The sequence below is a fragment of the Rhinoderma darwinii genome, chromosome 2 (assembly GCF_050947455.1).
Source record: "Rhinoderma darwinii isolate aRhiDar2 chromosome 2, aRhiDar2.hap1, whole genome shotgun sequence".
Classification (NCBI taxonomy): Eukaryota; Metazoa; Chordata; class Amphibia; order Anura; family Rhinodermatidae; genus Rhinoderma; species Rhinoderma darwinii.
In genome coordinates, this window is record NC_134688.1 from 72173702 (window position 1) to 72192353 (window position 18652).

General features: G+C 43.0%; 1 protein-coding gene across 1 annotated transcript in view; it reads left to right on the forward strand.

The window, feature by feature from the left end:
- FREM2 (FRAS1 related extracellular matrix 2) overlaps positions 1–18652 on the forward strand; it is a 347973-nt gene that overhangs the window by 172566 nt on the left and 156755 nt on the right. Inside the window, exons 4-5 of the mRNA XM_075851054.1 lie at positions 7741–7921; positions 8020–13213. Of these exons, the coding sequence (XP_075707169.1) occupies positions 7741–7921; positions 8020–13213 (5375 nt within the window). The remainder of the gene's footprint in view (positions 1–7740; positions 7922–8019; positions 13214–18652) is intronic.

Genomic DNA, 18652 nt, shown 5'->3' on the forward strand with positions numbered 1-18652 from the left:
TCAGTCAAAATTATATATATTTATTTGCATTGTGCACAGAGAAATAAGTATTTGATCCCCTACCAACCATTAAGAGTTCAGCCTCCTCCAGACCAGTTACACGCTCCAAATCAACTTGGTGCCTGCATTAAAGATAGCTGTCTTAAATGGTCACCTGTATAAAAGACTCCTGTCCACAGACTCAATTAATCAGTCTGACTCTAACCTCTACAACATGGGCAAGACCAAAGAGCTTTCTAAGGATGTCAGGGACAAGATCATAGACCTGCTCAAGGCTGGAATGGGCTACAAAACCATAAATAAGACGCTGGGTGAGAAGGAGACAACTGTTGGTGCAATAGTAAGAAAATGGAAGACATACAAAATGACTGTCAATCGACATCGATCTGGGGCTGTGGTCAGATGAGACTAAAATTTAGCTCTTTGGCATTAACTCAACTCGCCGTGTTTGGAGGAAGAGAAATGCTGCCTATGACCCAAAGAACACCGTCCCCACTGTCAAGCATGGAGGTGGAAACATTATGTTTTGGAGGTGTTTCTCTGCTAAGGGCACAGGACTACTTCACCGCATCAATGGGAGAATGGATGGAGCCATGTACCGTCAAATCCTGAGTGACAACCTCTTTCCCTCCACCAGGACATTAAAAATGGCTTGTGGCTGGGTCTTCCAGCACGACAATGACCCGAAACATACAGCCAAGGCAACAAAGGAGTGGATCAAAAAGAAGCACATTAAGGTCATGGAGTGGCCTAGCCAGTCTCCAGACCTTAATCCCATCGAAAACTTATGGAGGGAGCTGAAGATCCGAGTTGCCAAGCGAAAGCCTCGAAATCTTAATGATTTACAGATGATCTGCAAAGAGGAGTGGGCCAAAATTCCATCTAACGTGTGCAAACCTCATCATCAACTACAAAAAACGTCTGACTGCTGTGCTTGCCAACAAGGGTTTTGCCACCAAGTATTAAGTCTTGTTTGCCAAAGGGATCAAATACTTATTTCTCTGTGCAAAATGCAAATAAATATATATAATTTTGATTACGTGATTTGCTGTTTTTTTGTTTTTTTTTATAGAATCTCTCACTGGTAAAATTAACCTAGCCTAAAAATTCTAGACTGTTCATGTCTTTGACAGTGGGCAAACTTACAAAATCAGCAAGGGATCAAATACTTATTCCCTTCACTGTAATATATATATATATATATATATATATATATAGGATTCATGTTCATAGTATTCAATGCTACCATATTACTGTATTGTGTAGCTCTAATTTGGGATGATTGTATATTCATGTAAATCTATCCATATATAGACAGACAGACAGATAGGATATAATAATTGGTAATTGTACAGTGACATAATCATGCCAGTGCAAGACATCGTTGGTGTTAGTTGCTGGGCCCAGAAGCTTTAAGTTGTTGATCTGAATCCAAACCTTGTCTTTCAACCACGTCCAGTCTCATGTCATTATAGAAGTATCTATAGGGGACAGAGCATGATGAGAAAACTTGATGCAACAGATACAATGTGGCTATATTTAATCTTACAAATGGAATTACAGGGACAGCTCATAGGTGGAGAGGACACATGTAAGCAGAGAGTAAATACTGAGTAGAAGGATGACAGCTTAAAACCCCAGCAGAGGCTTCCATTATGTCTGTAGTTTCCTCTAAATTGTAATGTTTCTGTATACACTAGGTCTAATCTCTGTGTGCAAATAAATTAGGGGCATATTTCCAGGATTTCAGCACTTGTCGATGGGATGTAACATTCCTGCCTTTAGGTGGCACTACAGAGCACAGTCTTCCCAAGTGACAAATAGATCCTTAGACTGTGCACCCAAGTGTGTGCAACGTGACAACTCCTGCCCTATAACTGGTTTTTTTATAATGTCAATATAATTGGAGGTACTCTTTAAAAACCCCTATAAGGCCAGGATTGCCTATAGGATGTTTTTCGTGAATTCCGGCTGTATTTTCTATATAAAATACAGCATTAGCCAGATGTTACGTGTGCAACAGTGGGAAATGATGAACCCCCATTCACAGCGTGGTAATACACTGTACATTTGGGGCCCCCTACTTCCTTTCGTTTGGTTGCTCTAGGGTCTAACGCTGGCATTTTGCAGAAAATTTGTCCCCATTGACTTCAGTGGCTGTTTTTGAAATACTGTACTACTTGTTATTTTCAGTAGGAAGATGTTCTGGGGACAATTTTAACGTCTGAATCTGTACTGGTAGTTTTAGTGCATTTTTGTATGCAAAAATTGGTTTACTTTTCGGTCACATACAAGAGCATACATATCATACAGGCAGCTCATGCAGCTGCTATGTGGCTCTTGAAGAAGGGCCTCAGCCCTAAACGGCATATCCCATTGGCTACTGTGTGGCACCGGAAGGGAACCTGTGCAAGACACCCATCCCCAGAGAACTGCATTGTTAGCAAACAAGGGCTGAGGAATTGGTTCAAGGGTCATTAAAACGGCCCAGAGGGGGAAACCTGCCACTTTAATGGGAAGAGCATTGGGTCTTTACTGTCAGGACCTCATCTCAGTGTTAACCAAGCTTAAAATATGCTGTATATACAATACTCACACTTTTCTATTTACACATATATCAAAGCATATTTATAAAAACGGTCAGTTTTAGTTGTACATATGGACTTGAAAATTGCCCAAACATATCCATCATATTTATAAAGAATATCAAAGGGGAGGGAATAGACATGGACCGCACATCCACTGTATACTATGATCAATTGCGGCTAGGCAAAATATTTAAATATGAACGAGAGGTTCTTTGTAACATTTTGATCAAATTGTATGAAAGCCCACTTGCCACTTCACGGCGACCTCTAAAAGTGGGTCCCTACTCTATCGGTTGCACCACCGCGTGGGGGCCACCGCCACACCGCTCCAGCAGAGGGAGCGACCCGGAGGCCCAAAAGCACCCATGCCATCGGGCCAAGCCAAGCCTCCCTGGCTCTGGGCCACGTCGCCCCACAAGTGCAGCACCACAGTAACAGACACCACCAAACAGTAGCACAAGTAGTGAACTGATGGAATGAGCTCACCTTACCATGCGCCCCCAGTGGCCAACTGAGAGTACAAGCAGGAGCAGGAACACTTATGAGGTCATTCATAAATTAAAATCAGCTGGGCCAAAAGTGTGGAGTGCTGGTACCAAGTAAAACAAAACAACAGAGGGGATAGACTCTGTTACAAAGAACCTCTCGTTCATATTTAAATATTTTGCCTAGCCGCAATTGATCATAGTATACAGTGGATGTGCGGTCCATGTCTATTCTCTCCCCTTTGATATTTATAAAGCATTATGCCGTCATTTTTCGCATCTTTTTCTCTTGCCCGACAGTTTTCAGTAAGAGATGTGGTCCAAATTTGCAGCCTGTGCCAGATCAGACCAGTTGTACACTCCTTGGTTAGGTCCCTGATGTATCGTACAATGGGGCAATGGCAAAAAATATGTGCTAGTGCATTTACCGTATCTCCTCACAGTTCTGCCAACAAAGTGTGGGACTGTTGTGAAACAACCGGTGTATCCGGTCAGCAGCATAAATCAAATATTATTTTATCTGTAATTACTTTGGTAACTGTACATACTTGTACATATCTTTGGTAACCGAGCAGAGACCACCACCGATCGCAGAAACGAAGCAGCACAGCGCAGAGCTTGTACCCCCACTTTTAAAACTTCTAACATGTCACTATGACATGTAAAAAGTTTTTGAAAAAAGTTTAGTTACACTTTAAGAACCCTTTAAGAACCCTGTCATAGTAGGTCCTTTTTGATTAGGGCATCTTTCAGATGTCCTATGGCATTCCATTAATTCTGCATTGCTTAGTGCCCTTTTATTGTTGACTCAAAATGATCACTTTGATTGATCAGCATTGTACTAGATTGTTCTGCTTTGCTGGTTATAATCCTAAAATTCTGCCTTGTTTTTCCATCATCTTTGTCAAGAAATGGCTAAAACAGTCAATGAATACTGTAGGTAAAGCACTAACATACCAAAATATTGGTGGTCATGAACTAAATCTATGCGCACTGGCCAAGAGCAACTGAGGACATGGTTCCTGAATTAATTTTAATTATGGATAACATGACAGGCATGTATGGCAATTTCCAAAAACAGACTGCGCAGAGGGGGATTATGGCTCTAGAGAAAGATGAAGAACTTGCCTATATTTAGGATACAGAGATACTCAGCAGAACACACCAGAATATAACGTTCCACATTGAACTGTAAATATTCAATATAAATCAGCTCCATCTTTGGTGTATTAATTATGGTTTATTGCTTAAAACTGAAAATTTAGATTGAATGAAATCTCTCCCCTCCCCCACTACCTCAAGTAAGGCCCTACGTGTAGCATATACTTCGGGAAAAACGCTAAACGTGTCCATAGGTTTCCATTAGCCTGACCTCGGTATACTTTTTTTGTGATGGATGGTATAGCATAGTAGACTATGCTTTTCCATCCTGAGGGATCCCGCAAAAAAAACCTGCTTATATGGACAATAATAAGGTCAGGAGATTTCAACTACGGATTCCCGTCCACAGCAGCGAAAGCACTCTGGCTGGGGACTCTGGGACGGAAGAAACACCGGACATCATATGGATAGTGACATCAGGGGCTTCGCCAGTCCCGGACCCTGGCCACCGATGCTTTGGCCGGGGACTTGAAAACGACTGAAATCACTGTTCATATATGGACCGTGACACCAGGAGCTTACACAGGCACAACGCTTCAGGTAGCGCTCTGGTCGGGGGGTTGGGGCAGCGTGTATACGTCGCCACCTTTTGTAGGAGTTATACATCGTAGTCCAGACGTACAGCTCCGATGGAAGGAATAAACTCTATGTGAACAGGGCCTAATACTTACAGTAGTCCTTGAAGTTTCCAACTGTGCTGCTTTTCTAAGGTTCATTTCACTGAATGCCACATGCAGAACTAATATGCAGGGAACTACCAAGGTTCCCCTCAGGATTGTACATACATATAGCATATCCATGGACAGGATCTCCTGAATCGGTATAGTACAAACTAGTAACATTTTTGTAAAATTCTTTAGAGAAATGTGGACTGCCCCTTTAAAGTGAACCGGTCACATCGGGCATGTATTCCAGTGAGCAGGATTATAAATTGATAAATTACAAGTTATTCTGAACCTTTTCCAACAAAACTATATATTTATCTGCTCAGCTCCTAGTGCTCTAGAACATGATGCCTGCATATGGGGCAGCATGTTTGATGTCCCCTTACGGAGTGGTTCATAGAGTACGTTTACATTTTTTTAATTTATAATAGATTTGACTTAAATAATTTAATGTAGACATTGTTTTCCTATTCATTTATTGGATGTCCATAGAAGAGAGGGGTCCCATAAAAAAAGATCAAAATGGTTCTCCCATTATTATGGCAAATACATTTTTCTCCCATCAACACCCTCGTTATGACCCTTGGGCCAATTCCCCATTCCCTTCCTTACTAACAATAGAGTTCCTGTGGCGAGGGGAGTCCTATTAAGCTTCTAGTCACCCAATAGCACAGGATGGGTCTAACCAAACCCTGGCCCTCACTTTCCAAGAACCCCCCGGTAGTCTCATGGTCTGCCCCTATGGTATTGGATGTACAGATATTTTGGGACATTTCTTGATCTTTTTCACTCTTATATCTACTTTATGACTGTACTCTACTCTACTCCCGCTGATAGAAACTGCTCACATTACAGCTTTCAGTCATCATCGTCATATCAGCCCAATGCTCTGCGAGCTTCACTTTAGGAGATTAGATTGTTTTTCTTTACAATTTTTTTTTTTGTTCCATTTGTATAAATGCCAAGGCATAGAAGGCTCTGTGTTATGGATGGACATACTTCTGTGGCGAGGGTGAATCAGTGTTCACAACCAATGACAGGAGGGACATACGGCTCACATGCCCACCTGCCTGTAACTACCCATCTGTGTCAGACAGATATCAGTGCCACATAGTTACAAGGTTGGGATCATACAACAAGCTTTTTGCTCTACAGCCAGTATTATAGAATTGGACTTTACACCAGCCCATTATTACGGTTGTTATTATTACGGCTACTCTGTATTTTTCACCCTGAATTGGTCTTATTAGTAACTGGTAAACTATTAATAAGGGCCTGTTCACATCAGCGTTCGGGTTCCGTTCAAACTTTCCGTCAGAGGAACCGATGCTTCCGTTTCAGTGTATTTCTGTTCTGTAAAGTTTCAGGTTTTTTTCATGGAAACAATAGCGTAGTCGACAGCACTTATGTTTCTGTGGAAAAACTGAAACTTTACGGAACGGAACAGAAACAAACTGAAACGGAAGCATCACCATTGAAATCAAGGATAATGCAAACGGAAGCGATAGTTTTCATCCGGCTTTCCATTCATTGGGTCGGTGAACGGAACCAGAACGCTGATGTGAACAGGTCCTAACTTCTATGGTTTCCCGTGCCTCAATTCTAGCGAATATAATTGAATGTGGGGTGAGAGTGGCATACTACTATTCATTAGCCATTTATCGTCTGTGTGACAACCTCTATGGGCGCTACACCCTTAGCCATTTCATTTTCTCGCCCAGCACTTGTTAGGCTGGATTCACACAAGCATGTTCGGTCCGTAAAGGACAGGACGTATTTCGGCCGCAACTCCCAGACCGAACACACTGCAGGGAGCCGGGCTCCTAGCATCATAGTTATGTACGACGCTAGGAGTCCCTGCCTCTCCGTGGAACTACTGTCCCGTACTGAAAACATGATTACAGTACGGGACAGTTGTCCGGCAGCGAAGCAGGGACTCCTAGCGTCGTACATAACTATGATGCTAGGAGCCCGGCTCCCTGCAGTGTGTTCAGTCTGGGAATTGCGGCCGAAATACGTTCCGTCCTTTACGGGCCGAACATGCTCATGTGAACCCAGCCTTACTCATGTAGAAGACCCAGATCATTGAGAAATGGGCATTACAGGACAACTTTGTCAGGGTGTATTCACATGTTGTTATATCGCATTTTTTCCTGCTGTATTCGCAAAACGACAGCGTTTCCATTTATGTGTTTCCATAAAAATAAAAAAAAACAAAAGGAATACAGCGGTACAGTATGGACCTATAGTAGGACATGGGCGCCGTATTATAAATCCCTACAGAATGGCTATGTACATCCTACTTAACGCAATAAAATCTGTATTCACGTCACACTGGCATTCGGGTCTACCAGGTTTCTGTTACTCTCTGCCAGTCAGAATAACATAGTCTGCCAGAGTATTTTTCCTATTAATAAAAATACAGACCGAGTTACGCCACCAATTTAAGGCTGGCTTTTTGTTTTCTATGCCACCCCTCCAAAAATTTTCTTTACATTTTCAAATTACATTATATGGTACATCAAATGCTGCCATTAAAAAAATGCAATTTGTCACGCAAAGTGTCAGAAAAGTTAAAAAGCTGTGGAATGCCAGGAGGAAACAAAAATGAAAAACCAAACGGGCGTTAAGGAGTTAATAATGAGATGCATTTATATAATAGTGCAGGACCATCTAGTTCATAGGATAGATTAGAGCGGTCACTGTATGGAGAAATCAAAGCGCTGATTTATAGGGTGTGGAGGACTACATGTCCCAGCAAGTATGTGAACTTCTATAGGACTGATCTATGGACAGCGCAGTCCTGTATAGCCCCGTCCTCCTGGACCCTCTCCCCGGCAGGGTGACCGCACAGCGCCCCGTCCTCCTGGACCCTCTCCCCGGCAGAGTGACCGCACAGCGCCCCGTCCTCCTGGCCCTTCTCCTCGGCAGGGTGACCGCACAGTACCCCGTCCTCCTGGACCCTCTCCCCGGCAGAGTGACCGCACAGCGCCCGGTCCTCCTGGCCCTTCTCCCCGGCAGGGTGACCGCACAGCACCCCGTCCTCCTTGACCCTCTCCCCGGCAGGTCACCTGCTGACATGACGGACAGCTGCTCCGCTCATTCACTACTTCCCTGCAGGCTGCTGCACCAATTGCTTTCTCCAGGACTCTGAAGTCTCCTCCCACTTGTTACACTGGGACACCCCCGCCTCACAGCGAGAAGCCCGGTGTGCAGGCTCAGGGGAGGCAGCTCTCACACACACTGCCTGCGACCACTGCTAATGACCCCGCAACTCAAGTGAAGGAGTCCAAGACGCTGCAACTTCCTGCGACAGACACCATGCTCCGTGTCCTGGAGAGCACGCACAGGGTGCTAGTCCTGGGGCTACTGCTGCTGACCGGAGACACATGGGCACAGAGGGCAGTGCTGGAGGGGGCCCCCTTGACTTATGGACCTTTGGAAGAGGAGATCCTGGTGGCCAACAATGGGATCAGGGTGCCCTTCGGGAGATCTGTCTACCTGGACCCTGTCCTAGACCTGGTGATACAAGTGCAGCCTGGAGACAAGTGTCACATTAGTCTCCTCAGCAATGACCCCCTCTCCCAGGGTCCCGGACACCTCTCTCCTAACAGGTTCCCATGCGAGTTTGGAGCTCGGGAAGTGAAGTACTCTCACCTGGGAGCCCGCAGTCCTTCCAAGGACAGAGTGAAGCTACAGCTCCGTTATGATACCCAGACCAGCACTGTGATCATACCCTTCATGATAGAGGTGGAGGTGCTCTTCACCCAGCTGGAAGTGGTCACCAGGAACATGCCACTGACTGTGGACAAGCTGCTGGGCACCAGTAACCCCATAGATAAGAAGGTGCTGGAGTTTACCTATGATAGGACATTTGAAGTGTGCAGGATCACACCCCTGGTGGGACTCGCTGGATTGCCAAGGTATGGAAGGGTGCTACACAGTGCTGGGCATATGGTGGATTGTGGGGAGTTTTTACAGCAGGGGGTCCGCTACCAACACACAGCTTCCACACAGTCACCCAACAAGGACTATATCCCAATGTTGGTGGAGCTGCATGATAAAGTTGGGAATTTACTCAAACAGGAACATTTCCAAGTCCTGGTTCGGATTAAAGAAGGTTTGGAGAATACCCAGCCTAAACCTAGTTTCATAGCAATGATGATGATGGAGGTGGATCAGTTTGTCATGACAGCCATCACTCCTGACATGTTGGCTGCAGAGGACTTGGAATCTCACCCTGGGGATCTTATATTTAATATTACTTCTTTCTTTGGTCCAGGACAGGGACAAATTGTGAGTACAGATGATAGGAACTTGCCCATCACCTCCTTCTATCAGAGGGATCTGCAGGACCTCAGGATTGCTTACAAACCACCACCTGGGGACTCCGACACTGAGCGCATCTTTGAAGTGGAATTGGAGGTGGTGGACACTGAAGGAGCAGTATCTGAACCTTTCTCATTCATGATTGTTGTTAAACCAATGAATACACTTGCCCCTGTGGTTACACACAATACTGGGCAGCTCCTGTTTGAAGGTCAATCACGTCCTCTCTCCAGCAGCCAGAATTTACAAATCAGTGATGAGGACAATCTTGATGATGTTAAAGTGACTGTACTAGATGGGCTTAGGCATGGGCAGCTGTACCTGCTCGGTTTACCTGAGAACTCAAAATTATTTACTGCCTCTGACCTGGACCAAGGCAGAGTCATTTATCAACATGATGGTAGTGACACTTACAGCGACAACATCATCTTCCGCATGACAGATGGACAGCATGAAGTTGAGTTCCTCTTTCCAATAACGGTGGTGCCAACTGACGATGAACCTCCTATAGTCAATGCTAACACAGGTTTAATGATCTCAGAGAAAGAATTGTCACCTGTGACTCCAGTTGTATTGAGCGCAACAGATATTGACTCAGAAGACTCTACCATACGTTTTCATTTGGACTTACCGTACTCAATACTTGGCCAAATTGTGTTGCGTCAATCTGAGATACCTCAAGACCCTTCTGAGTGGCAATTAATCCCTGGACTAAATCTTTATGAAAAGGAAGTAAAGCAGTGGACTCAACAAGACATATTAGATGGAAAATTATATTACAAGCATATTGGACCACACAGCACTGTCCCAGTCATAGATCAACTGGTCTTTAGAGTCCAAGATGACAATGATCCTCCGAATCAGTCTGGTGAACACACATTTGTAGTAAAAATTAGTCCCATTGATGACTTGCCTCCAGAATTATACCAGGGCACTACCCTTAGGATGGTGGTACAAGAATATCATCTAACCCACTTTAGGAGGAAATTCCTTCGATACACTGACTTGGATTCTGATGACCGGGATCTCAAATACACAGTGACTATTCCCCCAACTGACTCTGATGAAAACAACCCAGTTCTGATGGGATTTCTTGTCCTTACTGAAAACCCGGACCAGGTTGTTTCAGAGTTTACACAAGCCCAGATAAACCATCACAAAATTGCCTACAAACCACCTGACTTGGAGCTTGGAATTACTCCACGTGTAGTGCAATTTCACTATATTGTAGAGGATATGTCTGGGAACACAGCTGAAGGGGATTTTACCATTTTTCTGGAGCCAGTGGACAACAAGCCCCCAAGTATTATTAATACAGGATTTACTGTGTTTGAAAGTGGAAATCACATTATTACTCCAGCCGAACTCGACGCCACAGATGCAGACACAGGCAAAGACAAAATTACTTTCACCCTAACACAGTCTCCGAGACATGGTCAGGTTCTCTATTCCAATCTTGTGATGGATGTCGGTGAGGCCTTTGTCTTGGAGGACATTCGAAATGGAAGGATAAGCTATATGCACAGTGGTGAGGAGTCTACAAGTGATTCTTGTACCCTTGATGTTAGTGATGGAGTGCATGTGCTTACAATCATCATTAAAATCAACGTGCGACTAGTGGACGATGAAGTGCCTAGACTTATGCTACCTTCTGGAACCATTGGCTCTTTCTTAGATGTTTTAGAAGGTAGCTCTGCTGAAATCACATCAAATGTTATTCAAGGTACTGACGCAGATACAGATGATCTCATGCTAACCTTCATTGTGGAAGACCCACCAGTTCTTGGAGAAATTCTGGTCAATGGCTTCCCCGCTGAAAGATTTTCTCAAAGGGACATTATTGATGGTGCTGTTGTTTATTCTCACACATCTGGGGAAATTGGATTGGTGAAAAAAGAAGACTCCTTCAATTTAACACTATCTGATATGTCTGAAGAATGGACTGTTGGCGGGAATAGGGTTAATGGCGTTCGTGTTCAAGTGACCATACTTCCACTGGATAACCAGCCTCCTATTGTTACAGTGGGTGACCAATTTACAGTTATTGAAGGAGATAAAAATGTGATCACACCCTTCTATTTAAAAGCTCGAGATAGGGACACTCCAAATGATGATATCCTCTGCACTATTGTTGTCCAGCCTACATCTGGATATCTTGAAAACATTTCACCAGCACCAGGTTCTGAAAAATCTAGAGCAGGGACATCTATTAGTGCATTTACATTGAAAGATATTAGATTGGCACATATTTATTATGTTCAGAGCATCCACAAAGGGGTGGAACCTGTGGAAGATAGACTTACTTTCCACTGTTCTGATGGAATAAACTTTTCCCAAAAACATTTCTTCCCTATTGTTATCATACCTGCCAATGATGAAAAGCCAGAGATCTTTATGAGGGAGTTTGTTGTCATTGAGGGAATGAGTCTCGTCATTGATATTCCCATACTAAATGGAGCAGATGCAGACATCCCAGCAGATGACCTTATATTTTTCATCACAAAGCCACCAAAACATGGACATATAGTGAACCAGCTAACTAATGGCACCGTAATAGTAAACACCTTCAGCCTGGATGACATCACGGAAAGTTCCACCATCCTTTATGAACATGATGACTCCGAGACCAAAGAAGACAGCTTTGAGATAAAACTTTCTGATGGGAAACATTCAGTGGTCAAAACTGTTCTGATTATGATTATACCGGTGGACGATGAAACTCCTCGAATGACCATTAATGATGGACTTGAGATCGAAATTGAAGAAACAAAACTGATTAATAATAAAGTCTTAAAAGCAACAGATTTGGACTCTGAAGACAAGTTTTTAACTTATATTATACGCTATGGGCCTGGTCAGGGCCTCTTACAAAGAAGAAGACCAAATGGTGCTCTTGAGAACATTACAATAGGTATGAACTTCACTCAGGATGAGGTAGACTGGGAATTAATACAGTACAAGCACTTTGGCCAAGAGGGAATTCGTGATCTCTTCAAATTTGATGTTACAGATGGCATTAATCCGCTTATAGACAGATATTTTTATGTGACCGTTGGAGGCATTGATATGGTGTTTCCAGATGTGATTAGTAAAGGGGTATCTTTAAAAGAAGGAGGAAGGGTAACACTTACCACTGACTTGCTCAGCACCAGTGATCTCAACAGCCCTGATGAACATCTAGTTTTCACCATCACACGGGCTCCTGTACGTGGACATTTGGAGTGCACAGATCTGCCAGGTGTCCCCATCACATCATTCACCCAGTTGCAGTTAGCTGGTAATAAAGTCTATTACACACACACATCCGATGATGAAATAAAGATGGACAGCTTTGAATTTGAGGTCACTGATGGCTATAACCCAGTTTTCCGCACATTTAGAATATCCATTACTGATGTTGATAATAAGAAGCCAGTCCTGACCATCCATGAACTGGCAGTGAGAGAGAGTGAGAATAAGTTGATCACCCCCTTTGAGCTTACAGTGGAGGATAGAGATACCCCTGATAAACGGCTTAAATTCATCATCACACAGGTCCCAGTTCATGGAAAGATCCTATTTAATAGTAGCAAAGCCGTAACCTCCTTCACCAAGCAAGATCTCAATGACAACCTAATCAGTTATAAACATGGTGGTACCGAGTCCACTGAGGACAGCTTCTCCTTCACTGTGACTGATGGAACCCACACTGACTTCTATGTGTTCCCTGACACTGTCTACGAGACCCGTCAGCCCCAGATGATGAAGATTCGCATTATAGCTGTGGATAATGGGGTTCCACAGATTGTGGTAAATAAGGGGGCCCCAACTCTACGCCTTCTGAGCACTGGTCATTTGGGGTTCTTGATCACTAACAAGGTCCTTAAAGCAGAAGACAGGGACAGTGCCCACATCTCTCTCCGCATCCGAATTACTCAAGGGCCCATTCATGGATTCCTTATCAACTTGGACAAGGGAAACCAGAGCATCAACCAGTTCTCCCAAGGTAATCCTTGTAATTCTGTTTAGTTCTACTTAGTTACTAAAATTGACTAATGAAAATGTATTATCAGTTATCAATATTTTACTTTTTAATAGCTTTTTTTAATTTGGATGCTGCATAAAATTTGAATATTTCTATCATTTCTGTTTATATGTCAGCATTTTTTCTTTACATTATGGTATCACCATGTAAAACTATATTACATGTTTACTCTGTTATGCAGATGATCGGATTGCTCAAGCTTTCTCCGAGATTTTATCTTCTTTTATACAGTTCGTAGATATTTTTTGCGTCCATTTACTGTCACTTTTAATTTGGCATGGTAAACTGATTTAAAGGATACATGATAATAAAAACATGGCTTCTTCCTTCCAAAAACAGCACCACACCTGTCCATGAGTTGTGTCTCGTATTGCAACTCTGCTCAATTGAAGTGAAAGGGGCTAAGTTGCAATACCACACACAACTTGGGGACAGGTGTGGCGCTGTTTCTAGAAGAAATCAGCCATGTTTTTATAATCCTGGACAACCTCTTTAATGTGTTGTTAAGGATTAGAAAAAAAATAGTTTGCTTTTCTTTCAGAAACAGCGCCACTCCTTCCCATGGGCTTTGCAGGTATTGCAGCTAATCCCAATTAAAGTGAATTGGACTGAACTGCAATACTAGATACATCCCCCCTGGACAGGAGTGACATTTTTTCTGGAAGAAAAGCAGGTATTTTTTAAAAAATCCTGAAAAACACTATTTAGCCTACTTAGAATAGGGACAAGAAAAGCAGTCCATATATAGAATGGGGATCAGCAGCCTTTGGCACCCCAGATGTTGTAAAGCTACAATTCACAGCATGTCCTCACAGCCTTTGGCTGAAATAATAAAGCCTTTTGCTTTCTGGGCATGCTGGGAGTTGTAGTTTCACCACAGCTGGAGTTCTGAAGGTTGCTGACCCCTGATATAGAATATAGAATTCAATACCTGCCCTACACCAAGCTTCCTTGAGGAAGGGATAGGAGTAAGGTCTTGTTCACACTGAGTTTTTTTGTCAGGCAAAAAATGCGGCAAAGATCCTGGGTGGCGACGCTGTGAAAAATTCCACGTGGACATACCCTTATACTGCAGCTCCCACTGAGATTTCACCGTTTCTTGAATGGCTGGTCTACATAGTTATGGAGTGATATATCCCTACATAACTAGGCAGATTTGACACCTGGGATTTTAGAAAGCTGGTTGACTTTTCAGGTGAGAGCTGTTTAAGGGGTATTCCCATATTACATTTCCACAGAGTATGCCACAAATACCTGATAGGTGAGAGTCCCAGAGGCGGGACCTGGACCTATCAGGAGAACAGGGGTCTAGTGACCGGCTGCCATATTCTCCATACACTTCAATGGAAAGCCGAGCAAGGAGGTGGCAATATTGGTTGTCACCAACCCTTCCTAAAAACAGATATAAATAAAAATGACTGAACATTTTTTGGACAAACAAGGCCAATTCAAAGTCTTTTTTTTTAAAAAATTGAATTTTTTTTTTAAGGGAAGGATATTTAAAAACACTTCTGCCTTCAAACTCTCTACAGTTGCTTTTTTTTTGTGGCCGCATTTAGATGAAGAAAAGCAACTGCGTGCGGATTAAAAAAACTCTTTAAATAGCAAAAGTTGTTAAGTGAAGGTCTGTGGCACTGAAAGTCCGATCTGACCAATGCCAAATGGATCTAGTTCAAAGCGAAGCCTCGCGGGCATCAACCCGCTATGATATTGCCCTGTACTTGCAGCAGAATATAAATCAATATTAATTTGTATGGGTTGTATGTGCCAGACACCTAGAAATAAGTAAACTTGTGATAAATCTCATCATATTAAATACTTAACAAGATTGACAAAATGTTATTTTAGTAATGGGGTTTAGCCGTGTTGCAATCTGCTGCTTGTCATTTATGTATCTTCAGCTTTTGATCTCCAGGTTTGAACAATCCTGTAACAAACAATTCTTAACTCCATTATTACTGGAGTCATTCCAGAAGGATAGTATTTAGGAAGAGCCACAACTCAGGATATGAGTCTGTACCTGCTAGCGTAGCGTTGGGTGATTCTACTCCCCTGACTCAAGCCTGGACTGGTCTGTGTACCCTGCAGGCTTATGTTAAAACCTAAAAATCAGTGCAAAAAAACAATGCAGCTGCAGGTAAACCAGTGTTCAGATATAGTCCAATGCCAGACAGGAATAGAGATGATAAACATATACATTAAACAGCAGGGAAGAAGTAGGTCATTCCATTTTTCGACTGTTTGAAGTCAACTGTAATGATTAAAACAGAAAATATAACAGAAAACAGAATAAAAAAAATAAATGCATGTTTATCTATCATGGGAGAATCAAACTGTAAGTAATCCGGTATAAGCCACACAGCTATAGCTACAGGTAAAGAGAAAACGACATATAGACCTGTTACCAGCAGTGACTTATTGGAAGAGATTGAAGGTCTTATACGGTGACATAAAATGAATGTCCTATCCTCAAGGTGGACCTTCAGTATCTGATCGGTGGGGGTCCAACTCTCTGCTCCCCCGCAGATCTGGTTTTTGAAGTGGCCGCGGAGCTCCGGTTAGTGATACTTCACCTTCATTTGTTACACGGCTCCATTCGTAGTGGCGGTGCACGTTATTACAGCTTCCTCCTATTCACTTGAGGGGTTGTACAGGATTAGGAAAAATATGGCTGCTTTCGTCCAAAAACACCAGCACTCCTGTCCATGAGTTGTGTCTGGTATTGCAGTTTAAATAGGCTCTGTCAACGCTAGCGGCCTATCTTGTACATAATGTGATCGGCGCTGTAATGTAGATTACAGCAGTGTTTTTTATTTAGAAAAACAATCATTTTTGACGGAGTTACGACCTATTTTAGCTTTATGCTAATGAGTTTCTCAATCGACAACTGGGTGTGTTTTACTATATGGCCAAGTGGGCGTTGTGGAGAGAAGTGTATGACGCTGACCAATCAGTGACCAATCAGCGTCATACACTTCTCCACATTCATTTACACAGCACATAGTAATCTTACTAGATCACTATGTGCAGCCACACACAGTAACGTTACTCCAGTGTCCTGACAGTGAATAGACATCACTACCAGCCAGGACGTGATGTCTATTCAGAATCCTGACACCTCGGTAACGCTTGTGTGAGATTTGCAGCAAGGCAAGCGTAGTCCACTTGGTCAAAAAGTAAAACACGCCCAGTTGTCCATTAAGAAACTCATTAGCATAAAGCTAAAATAGGTCGTAACTCCGTAAAAAATGATCGTTTTTCTAAATAAAAAACACTGGTGTAATCTACATTACAGCGCCGATCACATTGTGTACAATATAGGGCACTTATAATGTGGTGACAGAGCCTCTTTAACTCCATATAAGTGAAAGGGGCTTAGCTGCAATACCATACACAAACCGTGGACAAGTGGACTCCTGTACAACCCCTTTAAAGGCCATTATCATCTAAATATAAAAGTCACCAGTAGATAAAGGGCGTGAAGTTTTCCACTTTAGTCACGTTTCTCAGCCTTATTCTTAAGGTCCCCTTACACAGCGCGATATGGGTCGTGAAATCGAGCGCTAATCAATAAGGCAGCTTGTTGATCGACGCTCATTTGCTCCTCTTAACAGAAGCAATGATCAGTAATGTATGGGGACGAGCGATCCTTACTATGATTGCTCTTCCCCATACATTTCTATCATGTCGGCAGCACATCTCCTTGTTTACACAGGGAGCTGTGCTGCCGACAACGATAATATTTCTTGCTGCATAGACGATAAAATCGGCCGATAAACGCTCGTTTGCACAATTATTGGCCTGCGTAAAAGGGCCCTTAGTTATATTTGTTTTTCAGAAAGCACACTTTTCTGTTGTCCTAAATGGTGACAGCATGGAAGCAGAGAAAATATGAATGGATACTTAGGAAACTCTTTTAGGAGATGTTGAAAGCTGGTTGCAACACCAAGGATGGATGGGCAAAACAATTGCCCAGGGCCTCCCTTTATTAGGGGACCCCGATGACAGAAACCCCAGGAGCAAACTAAAACCACTAATTATAATTTAGTAGTGTATGGTAGTATTATTTGGGTAATGCATTTTTTTTGGCCGCTATATGGTGGTATTATGTGGGCTGTATATGGCAGTATTATCTTGGCTCTATATGGTGGTGTTATGTGGCTGTAATTAAAAGACAAAAATAAATATGGCAAGTAGGTGGGAAGCACTACTTTGCTTGTTTCCTAATGCTCCATTATACTCCCCACACTGGCAATCCTCGTGGTAATACCCGGCAAAATTCTGCGGCCACTGGCCACTGCAAGTGAGCATGGTTTTAGTCGATTGCGGATGCTACTACGTGGGACCGTACCCTTAAAATTCCTTTGTAAAATATGTTCTTTGCAGGTTTCATTTGTGTTGGGATTTTTTTCACAAAAATTCAGATTTCTATGACCAGTTTAAAGGGGTTGTCCCTTATCTAAAAAAAAATCTCCACCAGTCCTCAGCTGATTAGCACATGTCAAACCGCCTAAACCCCTGGAGATCTGGAGATATCGTCAAGGATAACCGCACATTTACCCTGCAACAGTATTACATGGCATCCATTTAAATGTGGTCACGGCTAGTCGATCAGAGCGTGCGAGCTGTGGCTTTCTACTTTAGAAAAAATCCCCATCTATGACATCTATATGTCTTATGCCAACTGGGACAACTTCTCTTAGTAATGGTCCTTTTACACCGGCCAATTTTAGCCATCTAAACTAGCGTCGATCGACGAGACAGCTCGCTAAAGTTCCTCTTACACTGGCCAAATTTGGCTGGTGCAACTAGCGCCAATCAACGAGAGAGCTCGTTGATCGGCGCTCGTTTGCTCCTGTCACAAGGAACTATGTTGGGGACAAGCGCTCGTTACTCCGATCGCTCGTCCCCATACATTCTTATTATTATTATTATGTCGGCAGCGCGTCTCACTGTTTACACAGGTAGATGTGCTGCCGGCAACGATAAAATGTTGCTTTTTAAAAAAAAAAACAAAAAAAAAAACATACGATCAGCAGATGAACGAGCGTTTGCTCGTTCATTTGCTGATCGCTGCCCTGTTTACACATGGCACTTGGTGTCAACGAGCGTTCAATGAACGCTTGTTTGCCCGATAATTGGCCAGTGTAAAAGGGCCTAAAGTCTACTATATAGTCCATGTTGAACTGATGTTCCCGTGATAACACTAAACTGCCAAAGCAAAAGAGCAGGGAGTGTTGTAAGAACACTGGCACATAATTTCTTCTTACAGGAGGCCTTTAGGTCTCTGATAACCTGTTACAGTGGCTAAGGACATTCATAAAAAAAGAGACTAGTCCTTTATAGGAAAGTGTGAGGATGTGACTACAGTGCTACATGACAAGGTCATTAGCTTGAAGT